At 40.9% G+C, this 18,228-nt stretch overlaps 1 protein-coding gene across 1 annotated transcript in view; it reads left to right on the forward strand.

Annotated features, from left to right (window-relative positions):
* The window catches only part of LOC144781711 (cytochrome P450 2F2-like), a 797,810-nt gene that overhangs the window by 83,279 nt on the left and 696,303 nt on the right, over positions 1 to 18,228 (forward strand). Inside the window, exon 2 of the mRNA XM_078660686.1 lies at positions 2,508 to 2,712. Within this exon, the coding sequence (XP_078516812.1) occupies positions 2,536 to 2,712 (177 nt within the window). The 5' untranslated portion in view covers positions 2,508 to 2,535. The remainder of the gene's footprint in view (positions 1 to 2,507; positions 2,713 to 18,228) is intronic.

Consider the following 18,228-nt stretch of genomic DNA (forward strand, 5'->3'; position numbering starts at 1 on the left):
GCGGCTTCGCAGAATTTTTTGCTTGTTCGCGCTTTCAAAATGCGTGTTCGTGAAATATTTCTCCCCGAGCACGCAAACAGCATTCGCGAACAGGAAAAAAGCATTGCGAACTGGCGGAACAAGCAATTCCGCGTGTTCGCAGAACTTTTGCGTGCTCTCAGAGATTTTTTACCGTTTCGAGGAGCTTTGCGTAGCCCGACTACGCAAATTCCGCCCACCCCTATAAGCTGGGGGGCGCAGTCTCAGGCCCCTGGGCCCGATGTCTAGTTTTCCTAGATATTTAAATGTAGCATACAGCAGAGATATGGGCTGGTATTTCCCCAGTTGAGGGCCCGGGCCCCTGTTTTATGGATGGCAGAGACAACTGTCTCACAAAGATCATCTAATCTATAACGGGAGGGCACAGATATTGTTTTTTTTACGTATCACTTGTCACATTAATGAGCCATTGTCTTCATTTTTTATTGTGTTATCATAACAGCCATTTTTTAAGATTAGTACTAATGAAACATCGCTTTCAAAATATTGAAACGCAAAGCCAGAAGTGTCAGAATCTGTTCAGCTAGCAGTAGAAAATGACAATGACGGTGCTGTTCCTCATCCCAGACAAATATAACTGGGCATTCTCATCTCTAACACAAGTTGGGAAAGAGGTAACCTCAGAAAAATGAAGCATTCCTTGATTTTTATGTGCATTTAACATGCAAATTAGGAAATTGGTTGCGCAGAAATCCCACTGCAGTCTTCCGTGTTGCTGTGTTGATATAGTAACAATTGTAGTTTTAGTGGTAATTCCTTCATTGTAGATTCTTTCCTCCACTCATTGGATTCCAATGCACCATCTCTATTGCAATTTCAAGAATATCTAGGTACCAGTTGATAACCCCTCCCCCATGATATTATAGAATTGCTCTAGGATTTACTTTGAGGAAATGCTCTTTGGTGAAACTGAAAGTCCCAAGTCATGCATCATGTGATGTAAGAGATTATTAGATTATTAGTTCCCAGGCGATACCTCACTAGTTCTGTTCTACCATTAAGCATTATATCTAACAATATGAACTCCTCGATAACAATGAACTGTTTAATAAAGATTTTAAAACAATCATGGTTTAAGTCATTAATTACAAACCCATCAGTTTTTACTTGGGCTCAAAATAGTTGATACAGTAAACCTATTCTGGTCTGCATTAATACCAGTCATTTTTTTACAAAATGTCAAAGAACTACCTCAGCACCTTGAGGCAACTTTCACAGTGAATGAAGCTTTACAAAAACGATTAAAATAGCATACCAAGCCCTATCCTCAGCCCAGTAGATACAGATATGATTCCTCCAAATCTTGGCTGACCATTGTAGGAAAGGTGGTATTCAAACATCTGCGGGTTGATGTTTCAGTTCATAGGCTATTACTGTACTCTCCATTAAGGTTTCTGTCACAGGATTGGGACAGTGTCTACACCGATACATGTAAGAAAGAGGTTAATAGGGTTTACATATAAAGGTCAAATATAATTGTTAATCGTACTTGTCCTGCCAGCTGTCCATAATAAAATAAATCATAAAATATCAATTGAATGATGAAGGTCCTCATTTTTGCTCTGTCCAACTTTGCACTTGTTTATGGTTCATTGACTTCTCATGCAAACATAATTTTGCAAAAATGCATGTTAGAAACATTTATAGAAAATCACATGTTTATGGAAAGACGTGTTTTTTTCGGGGTTGAGGGAACTTTACATTAAATTTATGATAAAGGAGACAATAGAATTTTGCCTTTTGAATTGACTTACTGTTGTCAACATTGTTTCATACTTAAAGTCAGATTACAATGTCATTCAGAAACTGTTGCGAACAAATCGGTCTCGGAATCGTTTGTGAGCGAATCAGGTTCTGGAAGTTCGAACGACCGATTACGATGCTTCCCAACATTGTTAGGTCGGACTCACATTGACTTCAATGGGAGCCTGTGTTCTGAACGAGAGCATAGGCTCCCATTTGAAAAAGGGAGTGGTTGGAAAAAACCTTGCACCCTGTGGTGGCACCCCATGGTGCCTGCCACATTGTGCATGGTTGGGAAGCGAGGTCCCTTGGGTACCCCCACAGGCCCCAATTGGATGCCTCTGGGTGAAGGGGAGCCTGCAACGAGACCCAAAGACAGACTCCGACATTCGTTTTGTGTCGGGCAGACCAAACCAGAATGGCTGTCTGAATCGGTCCTCGTAATCGCTCGTTCGGAAACCATGTCAATAGAGCTGTACGATTCAGCTTCGAAAGACTCAGCCTGTCCGAATGCCTTTCAGAACTAATTCGGACTGCTTGAATGGTTTCCAGGCATCCTAATGGGCTGTTGGGAAATATGTACGATTCGTTTGGAAACGAGGGTTCTGAATCAGATTATGCCATACCGGGTCCAATTCGGAGCCTTTCCGAATGACATTGTGATCGGCCTCTTAGTGTTACATTATTTAGAAGGCACTCATATTAGTGCATTTTTTATTTTGCAGGTAAAAGCACAGACCTTCGGTGTCCAAGATGGAAATCTGGGAAGTTGTCATTCTTATCTTACTTTTCCTCATGTCATGTCTCATAGTAATGAAAAGAGAATGGTGGAAAGGAAAAGAGCATTTCCCTCCTGGCCCACCTCCATTGCCCTTCATAGGCAACATACTACAAATCCATTTCAAGGATGTGGTCAACTCACTCATGAAGGTAATGTGTCACATAGCAACTGTGTTATGTATAAGTGCCAGATTGTTTAGTGCATTATCTACTGGGCTGTGATCTATTGCAAATCATGTGGTGTTTGAGTTGCATCAAATAATGATTCAGACAAATGGCCTGATTTAGATTTCCGCATATGGGTTACTCCTTCACCGTTGTGACGGAGTAAACCATGCGCCGAAATCTAAATCAGGCTCTAAATCTGCTATATTCACAATTGTCAGAGTTGTAGGTGGGCAGGATATTTCTTCCTGATTTTTAGACACTATTTTGATTGTTAGAAATCTGCATGAGGTGTTTGTGATACGCTGCTTCACTTCTGTGTCTCAAGGGCTGTAGAGAGGGAAACAACTGTACATGTCTAGAGGATCGCGCATGAATTCCTAAACATTACAAATGGAGAAAGGATCTCCTCTCTTCTTAAATCAATGATAAGTACCCTTAACTTAAACATTCAATAGGGCAACATTTCGACTAAAATGTCAACTAATCACAAGAGAATGGTTATAACAAATACAATCTTGCATTTCCTTTGCAATCCCATTATGTAAATGTAAATGTACCGGTATTTATAGAGCGCAGAGCTACTTCCCTGAGGTAGTGTCCCGGCGCTGTCCGTATACCGCTTAGGAACCCTTCCTGGTTTTCCCTGTGAGTGTCCACTCCTGGGCACCCCCCAGGGTGAAACCAGGCATCCCAGCGCTTTTGGGGCCGTTGTGGAGATTAAGCAAGCTATTGCCCAGAATCGCAGAGTGGGACCCATGATTAGAATAGGCACCGAGGCGAGAATTGTCAGGTCCGAGGAAATTGAGCCCAAGGCGGGTATTGAACTCTGGTCCCGGGCCAGACCTCTGCATCAGGGTCTGCCGCTCTAACCATTTGAGCCACACTTCTCCATTATAGTGGCACTACTATGGCCGTCATTAGGAATAGTGCATTTTCACCCAAAGAGATAATTACACTACACTACTTGGGTCGGAGTGTTTGTAAACCATAGTCATAACTAGTTTATGACGTTTTTTAAATATCTTATGCACAATGCCACATCTCTGGGACTGCAGGAGGATGAATACCCTTTCAGCACTTATGCAAATGCTGTCTATGTCAATTTTTAAACATATACATATTTCAAAATTCAAGAGATCTGAGGAGATCAAAGATTTGCTAAACTTCCTGTAGCCTGTTCACTAACTGCTTTTTGTAGTATGTAAAGTGCTATTACAAGAGTGCTACAAGAGCTACATTTTTAAATATTAAAAACGGTGTATGTGTTAACTGACATTTTTACATAAATGTAACATACCTTTAACCTTTGTTTGTTTTCAGTGAATTTCATTTTTTTTAAAAGTTTAAAGTAAGAGATTAATACAATTCCTAACTATTACATCACAAACTTTTGGTTTTTGTCAGTGACTTTTGTATGTTTTTTAACGTAAAGTAAGATGTCCATTGCAGTGCATGGCGTGGGGTTGGATGCGCATAGCTATGTAATGTAACAATGTAAAGGGTGTCATTTTAAGTAATGCAGACCTATTGACTTCGTCAAAGCGTCAAAACACTAAAATATGTGCTCCAATGACCGGAACAGTAGGAAAAGTGTTGGATTTCGGAGGGGTAAAATTACTGTTCCCGCTCCAATGAGCGCAACAGTAGGGAAAGTGTTGGCTACCGGAGGGATACATTTACTATTCCCACTCCCGTATGTTCACCAGTAGGGAAAGTGTTAGATAGGGGAGGGATAAAATGTAGTATTACCACTCCAGTCAGTGCATCAATAGGGAAAGTGTTGAATTGCGGAGGGGTAAAATGTACTATTCCCACTTGGGTCAGTTAAAAATTAAAAACCAACAAAATACAAATATTTTTTAAAGAAAGTAAAAGAAAATATATAAATATGCTAAAAACGAAAATACAAATATATTAAAAATTAAAAAAATAAAAACATATTAATATGTTAAATGAATATCACAAATACCTACAAATATTACATTAAATACAATAAAAAATATTTTTCAAAAAAATAAATATTTATATTTAGAAATAATTTATCAACAAAAACATTAATAATTACATAAATGTTGTTTCTTTTCTTCCTACCCTATAACACCACACAACTCTTAACCCACATCCAAAATAAAAAAAGTATTTGCATAATTAACATAATTATGAATTAAACAAATACTGATCATAAAGAAAATTAAAACACGTAAAAATTAATTAACTTCACACCCTTTACCCCAATAATCCCCACAACCCACACACAAAAAATAATTAAGCTATTACCCTGATTATCAATTAATTAATTATCAATTATCAACTAGTTATTAATTAAAAATAAATTACTTACCATCCTTCAGCCCTAAACACCCCACAACTAAAATTAATTACACAATCTCCATATTTAATTTCCAATTAATTATTTAATATTAATTACCAACTAATTAATTAAAAATAAATAACTTCCCACCTTTTACCCCTATAAACCCAACACCTACACCCTCCAAAAATATAATTAACACAATTAATTATCAATGATTTATTATTCATTACCAACTAATAATTACTTAATTAAAAATGAATTACTTCCTACCCTTTACCCCTATAAACACCACAGCCCACACGTAAAATTAATTACATAATTACGATAATGAACTATCAATTGAATAATTAATATTAATTAACAACTAAATTATAATTAATTAAAAATAAATGACTACCCACTTGATACCAATATAAACCCCCAGCCCACACATAAAAGTTACCAAAAAAGTAAAAACACAATTATTATTATAAACTCCCTATTAAATAAATATTAATAAATAAAAATATTAATTAGTTTATTATAATTAAATTACTTCCCACCCTATTTCCCTAAAAACTCACAACCCGCTACAGATCTAAACAATGCAAAATGTAAATAAAATAAAATAATGACTGTGGCGCCCTAGTGTTTCGCGGGTCTCGGGCGAGACCCGGAAACACTATCACACTATATATCACCTTCTGGCCAGGCGTGGCCAGAAGGCTATAAATAAACGGGGGGAAGTTGCTCGTGACTTCCGTTCCAACTAAGTAACCCAGGTGTTGTGTCCAGTAATTGTGTGTGCCTTGTACTTACTAGTAGGCCCAGCTGTAGCGGTCCCCACTCCTTTACACTGGCGACGAGGGTGGTAGTAGCGGTGACAGGACCCTGCCGGAGAGTGGGACGATCCCTGTGTTGCGGTGTCGGCGTGACCCAGCCCAAGGCATGCTCTGCCGTGCAGGACGGAAGGCAGGAGAGGAAGGTACCGCCATCCGCGTGTGCACCGGAGCTCAGCGTGAGTGGAGCTGCGTGGAGGCCGGTGTGCGGCTACACCTCTGCGGTGAGAGGCGCGACGGTGATCAGCAGTGCAGCGCGAGGGCCCGGTCGACGTTTGAGGTGGTTCGCGCATGCGCAGACTCAGCGAGGCCTGCCCCAGCGTCGGAGACGCGCGAAGAAGCCTTAGTCTGCTAGAAGGTGTGTGATCTGCGCGGGAGTGCCCCGCTCCTGCGATATGTATGCTGCATAGTTGAAGTGAGGTGGTGGCATCATCGAAGGGCACACAATCAAGCATTGGCACATACAAGAAAAAAAAAATAACAAATAGGGGAAAAGTGTTGTTTTGAACAACGTCCAAGGATATACACGGTAAACACCAAGTGGCATGAACACAAGACGCACATATGAACACGAGCAGAACCAACCAGGAAAGATTGGCTGCATAACAAAGACGGACACACAAGACCAAGCCTAGGTAGTCACAACAATGTCAGTTGTGCAAGACGCCGCAGCGACAGGAGGAGCTCAGCAGGCAGCAGCCCCGGCACCGGGAGTAGGGCAGGCAGGACAACAAGCAGTAGGTCCAATTGTCCAACCGTTGCCACACTCCCAAATCAACCCGATACCACCATTTAGTGCGCTGGCTGACCCAGGCACAGCAGCGCCAAGGTGGGCAGTGTGGCTGAGTCGGTTAAATAACTACTTCACGGCTACGAGGGAAAAGGAGAATGAAGTGAAAAGATCTTTGCTCCTGCACTTTGGGGGTGACGAACTGTACAAATTATTCTCACACCTACCGAACACTGGAGCATCGACAGATTATAATGCTGCTGTTCAAGCGCTAAATGCACACTTTGATCCGCAATTGAACCCTCATTTCGAAAGATTCAAATTCAGACAGTCCAGACAAAGGGAAGGAGAAACGATGGATGCCTTTCATGCCAGACTTAGAGAACTGATAAGCACGTGTCCAGACGATGATCAAACGAAGGAAGTAACAGCGCAGCTGATTCAAGGATGCAGGAACAAACACCTCAGGACACTGATACTGAGACAACCCCGCATAACATTGGATGAAATATTAATGTTAGCCAGGTCTCATGAGCTGTCAGATGCACGAGCCACGGCGATGGAAGCCGCCATTAACCCTTCAGCAAGCGCGGAAGTGACAGTGAAGACAGAAAGGGTTGATGCCATGCGGAGCAGCAGTCGTGGAGGAAGAGGAAGATGGGCGACCAGGACACAGCGGCGTGCGCAATGTGGCTCCTGCGGATATGAAGAACACAACCAAGATGGCTGCCCTGCACGTGGCAAGACGTGTGACAAATGCGGAGGATTTAACCACTTCGCCAGTGTCTGCAGGGGTGGTGGCAGAGGAAAATTCAGAGGACAAGGAACCGTCAGGAAGAAAGTGCCGTCTAAAGCGGTCAGACAACTTGCCCTGGAAGAGGTATATGATGCTCACTCGTCGAGTGGGGGTAGAACACCGTCCCGCTACCCGCAGCAGCTAGACGACTCATCGACGGAAGATGAGGAAGAGTGCTACTACGTATCATTCGTGAGTGAACTTAAGAGGAGGCAAAGACCACAGCAAAGTGTCAGATTCAAATCGATGGATCGACGGTAACTGGAGTTATAGACACTGGAGCAACGATCAATGTGATGGGCATTCAGCATTACAAGGCGCTAAAACCACGGCCACAACTGGTACCATCGAAAGCTCGCATCCTCACATATGGCAGCAAGACGCCGTTACCCCTGCGAGGAAAAATGACTGTGCAAGTAAAAGCCGAAGATCAAGAGTTGACGACCACATTTCATGTGATTGACAAAGAAGCTGATTTGTTGGTCGGCAGCCACACGGCCGAGGACCTTAAGCTAATTGCCTTCGCTAATGCTGTTAAAGCGCTGCACACGGAAGAAATCCTTCAATTGTTCCCGTCCCTGTTTCAAGGCCTAGGGACCATCAAAAGACCGCCGGTCAAACTACACATTGACAAGGCCATACAACCTATAGCATTGCGGCACAGGAGAATTCCCTTTCATCTGAGGTCGGCTGTGGAACGAGAGTTATTAACGTTGGAAGAGCAGGGAGTGATAGGAAAAGTAACAGGACCGACACCGTGGGTATCGCCCATGGTAATCGCTGAGAAACCCAAGCAGCCTGGCAAAATTCGCATATGCATCGACATGAGGATGCCCAATAAAGCAATCAAGAGGGAGAGGCATCTCATGCCCACAGTGGATGACATACTAACAGACCTCAACGGAGCACAATGGTTCTCCAAATTAGACCTAAATGCGGGATACCATCAACTAAAACTAGCAGAAGGAAGCCGTTACATCACGACGTTCTCGACGCACTTAGGACTGAGGCGATATAAAAGACTCAACTTTGGCATAACATCGGCGGCCGAAATCTTTCAAAACGCCATTAAAGAGATCCTGTCTGGATTGAGTGGAGTCTTGAATGTCAGTGATGACATACTCATCCACGCCAAGACTAGTGAAGAACACCATAGGAGGCTGAAAGCTAAGCTTCGGAGACTCGCTGAGTTTGAAGTCACGTTGCATAAGGACAAGTGTCAATTCTTCAAACAGTCCATAGAGTTCTTCGGATACGTCTTCGACTCTGAAGGAGTCAGGATAGACCCTCGGAAGTCAAATGCCATCAAGTGTGCTCCAGCCCCAACCACCGCGTCGGAGGTGAGAAGCTTCATGGGCATGGCGCAATATTGTGCCCGGTTCATCCCGCAGCTAGCTACCATAGCCAAACCTCTGCGGAATCTGACAAAAAAGGAAACCCCCTGGAGATGGTCTCAACCAGAAGTCGAAGCTTTTGACAAAGTAAAGGCAGCATTGTTAGACAGCACCACAATGGCATATTTTGATACAGCAAGACAGACTGAAATTGTGGTGGATGCCAGTCCTGTTGGTTTGGGCGCGCTATTGACACAAGAGTCGGAGCCTGGTGTGTGGGTTCCCCTGGCGTTTGCAAGCAAGGCCCTCACAGCGACGGAAGCGAGATACTCACAGATCGAGAGAGAGGCGTTGGCAGTGAAGTGGGCTTGCAATCATTTCCACTTATACATTACCGGCCAACCCTTCAGGATGGTCACAGATCATCAGCCGTTGATACCTTTGTTTAAGGGAACAGCACCTCACCCGCCGCAGAGAATTGAGAGATGGGCGATCCAGGTCCAACATTACCAAATGGATCTAGTCTACAGACCGGGAGCAAAGAACCCGGCGAACTTTCTGTCACGACATCCCCAGGTAGAAGTAAGTGAGACTCCTGACCAAGAACTCCGTACCGAAGAATTTGTGGACATGGTGTCACAACTGTCATGTCCCCAAGCAATGGCAGCGGAAGACATTGTAACTCAATACGACCATGATGTCGTTGTGGCACGAGTAAAGACAGCAATTGACACTGGATCATGGGAAAATTTCCTGCGTAATGTGAGCAACTGGAATGAAGCAGATCGTATTCGGCTGTCCCAGTTCTGGAGGGTGCACAATGAACTCAGTAGAGCAAACAATGGACTCATCCTTCGAGGGTCACGGGCAGTGATCCCGAACACTCTTCAAGATCGAGCGACCTTATTAGCTCATGAAGGACACCAAGGTACAAGACGAATGAAAGCTAGAATGAGGGAAAAGGTGTGGTTTCCTGACATGGATGAAAAGGTGGACAATGTAGTTAGGAACTGTCGTGCATGCCAGTTGACCAGTTTGCCGGATACCCCTGCACCTGTCATAACGGAAGAGCCGTCTCCAGCACCCTGGACAGCCTGGATTTTGGTAGTTTTCCTGACGGGAGAGTGACTGTGGTACTGGTAGACAGTTACACCAAATACCCAGTGGTTGAAGTAGCACCATCCACCAGCTTCATAAATGTCCAACCGATCCTCAGCAAAATATTTGCGATGTTTGGTATTCCACAGGTGGTCAAAACGGACAATGGACCACCGTTTCAAGGAAACGAATTCAAAGAATTCCTGCAAAAGTTAGGGGTAAAGCATCGTCGAATCACACCCCAATGGCCGCAAGCCAATGGGGAAGCAGAACGATTCATGAGGACTGTCAATAAAACACTGAGAATAGCAATGGTAGAAGGGAAAGATCCAGAGACAGCACTACAACTTTTTCTGAGGGAGTATAGAAGCACTCCTCACAGCACCACCCAGAGATCCCCGTGGTCGTTGATGTTTGCAGGACCCCGTCATGACCTGCTGCCGACTGCAGAAAACTGGATGCCTGAACCATATACACCGGCCGCCACACAAGAGAGGAGAAGACGGACGAACGAGAGAGCAAGCAAGAAAAGGCGAGCACGAGACAAGGAGTTGATCCCTGGAGATTTGGTGTTGAGTTTGTTATTCGTGCTATCTGTAAGCTATACCGGTATAGATTGTGTGGCGAGAAATTAGTCACGCAAGCCATCTGTTCTGTTTGTAGTGATATCGCCGAGTATCACAAGAGGTATCGCCGTGTACCATAGTGTTGTCGCCGTGCAGCACAGTTTTAGGGCTAGGTGTAAATCTTGTATAGTGAGGGTTTTCTAAGAAATTAGAGCAGCATGAGAATAGGGACAAAGCGCCTTCCATAAAACTCACTGTGATAAGAGTATTAGTTATATCCGAGCTTGAGTGAAGGGTAAAGTAGCGTCGGTGCATGATTATCTATAAACAGGTTAGAGTCCTGTACGGGTACATGTTTCATATCTATAAACAGGTGAGAGCCCTGTACGGATAACGTCGTTATTTTGCTAACGGTGCATGATTTCTATAAACAGGTGAGAGTCCTGTACGGATTTCATGTGTGTTCGAAATTAGGGAATTTTCCGTGTGAAAGTGCGAGTTTGATTTGTATTTTATGTTCAAGTGGAACTCTTAGAACTGTCACTTCGCGGTGCGTTCAGAGGAAAACGAGTTCATAATTATACGTGTTAGAAGGGTGGGGTAAGGGTTACTCTACTGACAATTGAAAATTATCCTTAGTGTGAATAGCGCCGTCTATTCCGAAGTGTGGATACTTGAATGTATGTAAACTATCCTAAATAGTGAAACGAACAGATGAGTCCTTATTGTCATTGTTAAGAATTAATTTACACTGAAAAGTGTTCTTAAAATGGCGCTGTGAAAAGATTTTGTGAAGGAGGGGTAAGCGCCAGGAGTGAGAAAAGAGAAACCGCAGCTGCTGTGTACGTCACAGAGCCGCGCTGGGATTGGGTGACCTACGTCACAAACTATACTCTGATTGGCTCTTGAGTCTCTGACGATCTGTAAGTTAATTGGTTATTCAGGAAAACTCCATTTTTATTGGTTGAGCAGAAAAGTGACGTAACTCAACTGTCATTGGCTTGTTGGTGTGTTTCGCGCACGGATTGGTTGTTTTGCGGAACATCCCGGAAATATTTTACGAACGATTTTGTGAATTAGATTTAACTCTTAAAAATGAGTTATCATTTTAAACATGTTGAGAAAAAGCCAACATTATTTCAGAAGTTTAAAAATTTATTTTCACCTGACAAGAAAATCGAAACGCGAGGTGGTAAACTACTTCATAAGTATAAAACACCTGCAGCGTACATGGAAGGTGAATATGGATATCATACCGTTTTATGGTTTGATAGTTGGAAACGCTATACTAAGAACGACGGTGTTTTAACTTGGCCTGATGATGGTTCATTTAATGTAAAAGTTTTGAGAAATTTACGAGAGAAAATGAATGCTCTTGTTCCAAAACCGAGACCAACTCAATTTGAAGCATTAGTTGAGTGGGAAGACGAAATGTATCAGTTACAAAGAGAAGCTAGTGGAATTAAAAGACCTTCTAAAAATCCACCTTGGAGAAGAGAAACTCATGAAGATAGATTGCGAATGTTGAGACAGGGAAATATGAGTGAAGGATTGTATTTAATTCAAGAAATGGTAATGGGTACTCCTGCTGGGAAATCTATGGAAAGTGAATCTGAGGATGCAGTTATGGAAGAAATATATACTACAGCTAGAAAGAATCAGCCTTTGAGACCTCCTAGATCATGGTCTACTCCGGTGGTTTCTACTGAAACTTCACCGAGTGCACCTCCAATTAATGAAGCTCCTAAACTTTATCCAAATAATTGTGAAATCATTGAAACTCCTAGAAGACCAGAATTTGATAATGCTCGAAATGAAGGTAGACATTTTACAATGGCTCCAAGGGCAAGAGAAGCTCCAAAAGATTATACAAGAGAGGCAAGAAATGTTGAAGATGTCGATTCTACTGAATATTTAAGATCTAAAGAAGAATTAATTAAAAGAATGACAAAAGGCATGGAAGCTGTGACAGTTCCAGTAACGATTGGTCCTGTTCAACCTGTATTTGACCAAAGAGAAACAAACAAGACAGGATTAACTATTCCTTTAAATACAGAAATTCAAAGGGTTGCTGAAAAATTTTATTCAGACTTATCTGAATTAAACTCTACTAGATCGAGAATGCCTGATTTAACCTTTAATGAGGATTTATCTCCAAAAACACCAATGGGTGCTATATCAGATGTAGGGAGTCCTGAAGTCAGGGTAACCACACCAAAACTTGATGTGGCCAAATTAAAAGCAAATATCGAAGAATTAATAATCGGAACAATCGGTCCAGATAGTTTAAATTACTATCGAGATGATGAACTACTGTTCATTTGCAAAAGCATTCAGTGGAAAACAAAAAATAAATATGATCAACTAGAGGATCTAGCAGCGGAACTTGAAATCGATGTGAGCAAACAAAAGAATTTTGCGAAACATTACAGATTAGACTTTTCAGAAAGTGACATTGAGAGTTTGAACTCAATGGGAAGAATACTACATATAAAAGATTTGATTGTTTATATCAAAAAGCTAGGACAACTGAATAAGTGGAGAGTAAAATGGACGAAAAAGAAGGAAGATGAAAGATTGGAAAAATTGTCAAAACAATTTCCAATGAGAGAAATTGCAGGTGGAGGATATGTTCATGTCCCTTGGTCGAGACAGGACATTCTGTTGTTTACAAATGACTTTCCAAAATTGAGGGAAAAACCAGTGGAATGGTACAGACAAGTGGATAGATTTATCAAAGTGTCAAAAGTTCTGTGGATTGATTTAGATGGATTTTTTGACATTGTCGTTCCATCAGATCTTTGGACAGAATGCAAAATATCGATTAGTTGGCCAAAAACAGAACCTGAGCGAATCAAAGAAACAGGTGCTCCAAATCCACTTGTAATGGATTTTTACGAAAAGGTAATTGTTTGGATGAAAAACAAAATTCCACCCAAAGAAGTCGATTGGGTTAAAATAGAAAGGACAGAACAGGAAACAAAAGAATCAGTTCATTCTTTTTATGAAAGACTACTGTTAATCTTTAAACAATACAGTGGTTATGAAAAACTAGATGAAAAAGATATGAGTCATTTTGTCTATAGATTTGTTTATGGACTAAAACCTGAAATTGGAGACATGATCAGAAATAGCATTGTAGGATGGCAATCACTTTCTGTAGATGATATTCTAAGAAAGGCTAAGTATTGCAGTGATGAATTAGAAGTGAGACAGAAGAAGCACAAAGAGAAAGCCATGTGGGCTCAGGTAAAAGTGGCTGAGCAACAGATTGCCAGCATGGGTAATAAGAACACTAATTTTGTTCAAACTGGAAATACAAACCAGATACAAGGAAAGTTTAAAGGTAATAATTTCCCAAAGAAATTTAGCCCAAAGATTGAGGAGTTGAAACAAAGATTACCTTGTTTTAATTGTGGCGAAATTGGACATTGGAGAGACGAGTGTCCTCATCCTCCTAAAAACTTAAAGAATCCCTTATTGAATCCACAGATGCAGAATGGTGTTGACCTGCAGCGACAGCTACAGATGCAACAGGGGTTAAACGAATTAAACATTCAGCAACAGTTGCAGCAACAGCAACAGCAACAGGTGAATAATCGTCAGGATCAATTGCCACAACCACCTTTTCCGAATTGTGGGGGAGTTCAAAAATATAATCCAAACGTGGCATTTCAGGGAAATGAACAGGTAATAAAACCGCAAAAACAGCAAAAGCAGCAAAGAGTTCAAATGCAAAATGCTTCACAACAGTTTTTATTAACAGAAAGTCAAGACAGTGATTCTGATGATTATTGCTGACGGTGCCCGAGAGAGGAGGAAGAGTGTGTTGTTGGAGCCACTCTTGAGGTTGACCAGTCTGGTCCTTTTGTAAACGGGAAAGTTAATGATGTAGACATCACTTTTCTAGTGGACACTGGTGCTACCCGTTCTACTGTTAGATCAGTGGAAATAGAAAACCTACCTCTCTCTGGGGATACCATCCAAGTTGTCGGAGTAAGTAATCAGCAAATTAAAACTGACTTAACTGATCCAGTTCCAGTTGAAATTGGAAATTACAGAGACAAACACAGATTTGTAGTTTGTAATAGTAGTCCAGTGAATCTATTGGGCAGAGACATCCTATGTAAAATGAATTGCAGAATATATTGTTCTCCTGATGGAGTTGAGTTACAAACAATGGAGGAAGATGGTTTGTACAGAATGACAATGATGATGATGGAAGCAGAAGAAACAAAATTGTTTCCTGCAATGGAAAAGAAAGATTTGCCTGAAGAACTCAGAGAAACAGTGAAATCTGAAATATGGGATTTTACTGGGAACGAAATGGGTCTAATGAAAAACATAGATCCAGTAAAAATTACTTTAAAACAGGGAATAGAATTTCCAAACATTCCACAGTATAAAATGAAAACAGAAACAATTGAAGGGATTACACCTATTATTGAAAAATTCATTAAACAAGGCGTATTAAAGGAAATGGAGAGTAGTCCTTGTAATTCACCAATTATGGGAGTTAAAAAGTCAAATGGAACATTTAGAATCGTACAAGATTTGAGAAAGGTTAATCAAATTGTCGTTCCATGTTGTCCTGTGGTTCCAAATCCAGCAGTAATTCTATACCAAATTCCACATGATGCTGAATGGTATACAGTCATTGATCTTTGCAATGCTTTCTTTACGGTTCCTTTACATCCAGACAGTTATGAAATCTTTGCTTTCAGATTCCAAGGTAAGACCCTCGGATGGTCAAGAATCCCACAGGGCTATACAGAGAGTCCTTCAATCTTTAATGAACTGTTAAAAAGATCATTAGAAGACCTAGACTTACCTGGTAGGTCTACATTAGTGCAGTATATTGATGATTTGTTGATAGCTGCTAAGACAAGAGAAAATTGTGTGACAGACACAATAATTCTGTTAAATCGTCTTGCAGAAGACGGACATAAAGTGTCCCCAGCAAAATTACAGTTTTGCAAACAAGAAATAAAATATCTTGGTCACAGAATTGCAAAAGGAAAAAGACAAGTAACAATTGAGAGAATAAAAATGATTCAAGCAATGTTACCGCCAAGAACACAAAGACAGGTCAGAATGTTTTTGGGAATGGTTGGTTACTGTCGACAATGGATAAGTGGATTTTCAGTAATTGCAAAACCACTACAAAGACTGACAAAATCAGATGTAAAAGATCCAATTATTCTCAATGATACTGAGATGGATTCTTTTGAGAACCTGAAAAAGAGCTTATGCCAAGCACCTGCTTTAGGTATGCCAAATTATGAGAAAGATTTTGAACTGTATTGCAGTGAGAGAGAAGGATGTGCATTATCTGTGTTGATTCAGAGACATGGAAATCTAAAGAAACCTATTGCATACTTCTCTGCAGTTCTTGATCCAATTGCAAAAGCATTACCAGGTTGCTTAAAAGCAGTTGCAGCTACAAGTATTAGTCTTGAACAAAGTGAGGGGATCATTATGGGATTTCCTGTGAAAGTTTTTGTGCCTCATTCAGTAGAAATATTGCTGACAAGAGGTAAGACTCAGCATTTAACAAGTAGCAGATTGACAAAGTATGAGAAAATCATACTAGGAGCAGATAATGTTTCGATTTCAAGATGTTTGAATCTGAATCCTTCTACATTACTGCCTGATTCTGAAATTGTTGATAACATTGAAACAGAACATGAATGTTTAGATGTCATGGAATTCCGCACTAAACCAAGAAAAGACATCAAAGACAGACCTTTGTCTGAATCGGATTTTGTCTACTTTGTAGATGGCTCATGCTTAAGATCCGAAGGAGGTGTCTTGAAAGCTTCATATTCAGTTTGTACAGTTAAAGACGTCGAAGAAGCATCATGTCTTGAAGGAGTTCGTTCAGCACAAGTAGCTGAATTGATTGCTTTGATTCGTGCATGTGAAATATCAAAAGATATAAGAGTTACCATCATTACTGATAGTCAGTATGGGTATGGAGTTGTGCATGATTATGGACAACTCTGGTCACAAAGAGGATACATGACATCAGCAGGGTCACCAATTAAAAATGCAGTTTTCATTAGGAGATTAATTGAAGCAATACAATTGCCGAAAGAAATCGCCATTGTTAAGTGTGCAGCGCACACTAAAGGAGTTGATTATATCTCCAAGGGCAATGCCTTTGCAGATGAAACGGCTAAATACTGCGCAAGAAAAAATTATTCATACAATCGAGAAAGGAGTAAAGAAACTGATTCAAATTCATTAATGCTAACAACAGTTGTAGAAACATGGCATGAGATTAGAGATTTACAAAATGAAGCAGATGATGAAGAAAAAGACTTGTGGTTAAGATCAGATTGTAGACCACGTGAAGAGGATGGAGTGTGGGTTTACAAAGATGGCAGAGTGGTCTTACCAAATTGTTTGATTGCTGACATGGCCAGATTATATCATGGCCCAGCACATCTTGGAAGAGATTCTATGGTTAGACTTTTCAGAGAAACATGGTTCAATACTAAGTTCAGAACTATTGCAGAATCTTTTTGTCAAAGGTGTTTGTCATGCCAACAAATGAATCCAAACAGAAAATCAGTGGTGGGGACAGGAATAATTGGTCGAGAGGGTGGTCCCTTTACCAGGTTACAAATGGATTTCATCGAAATGCCCTTACACAATTGTTTGAAATATGTCCTTGTAATTGTTTGCTTATTTTCAAGATGGGTAGAGGCTTTCCCTACACGACATTATGATTCAATTACAGTGGCAAAACTGATGCTCAGAGAAATCATCCCAAGGTACGGTTTTCCAGTCACTATTGAGAGTGATGGAGGAAGCCATTTTGATAACAAACTGATGAAGTTAATTTGCGAAGCTTTGAGCATTGAGCAGAAAATACACTGTGCATACAGACCAGAGGCATCTGGGGTGGTTGAACAAATTAATGGAACAATTAAAAACAGAATTGGAAAAATGTGTCTTGAAACAGGTGTAAAGTGGACTGATGCTCTTCCACTTGTTTTGATGTCATTAAGAAGTACACCAGATAAAAAGACAGGTTTGAGTCCTCATGAAATTTTAATGGGAAGAGTTATGAGGCAAGCTTTTGTACCTGTAGGTAAACTGTTGAGCATAAATGACAGTGCTATTTTGGATTACTGTAAAAGGTTATCTGATATGGTAACTTCTGTGTCTAATCAGGTGGGAACTGAAGCACAATCAAATGAAAAGGTTTTGACACATGATCTGAGACCTGGCGATTGGGTCAGAACGAAAGTACATCGGAGAAGGAATTGTCTAGCTCCTAGATGGCAGAAGCCTAGGCAAATAATTTTGATCACTACTAATGCTGTAAAGTGCAGAGGATTGAAACGCTGGATTCATCCTAGTCATACTATTCCAGTACCAACTCCTGAGAGTTCTGATGTTGAAAGTGATACCACAGATGATTCTGATTCTGAAGCAGAAGGCGAAACAGAAGGTGAAATAAATCCAGATTCTGAAGATCGACAAGAAAGTCGACATCTGGAAACTGTGCCAGTAAATGGAAATTTGACAAGAAAAGACTTGGAAATCATTGAAATAGATTCTGAAGGTGAAGAGAATCTGTTAAAGGGAAAGATAACTGAGGATTCGGTTGTCTCTATCGAAGACAAAGAAGCAGAACAAAAAGAAGTTTCAGACCAGGAGAGTATCGAAAGGCAGAGAACAAGCTCTGGAGTAAGGAACAGAAATCCAAAATCTGGGAAGTTGGGGGTAATTGAAGAAGAGGAAGAAGACGAATTACCGAGTACCAGTGATGGAAAACAAAGTGAAGTTCCTGAAGGAGTGAAATTGCCGAATAGAGAAGTTCCTGAGTCA

Source organism: Lissotriton helveticus, chromosome 9 (genome assembly GCF_964261635.1).
Source record: "Lissotriton helveticus chromosome 9, aLisHel1.1, whole genome shotgun sequence".
Classification (NCBI taxonomy): Eukaryota; Metazoa; Chordata; class Amphibia; order Caudata; family Salamandridae; genus Lissotriton; species Lissotriton helveticus.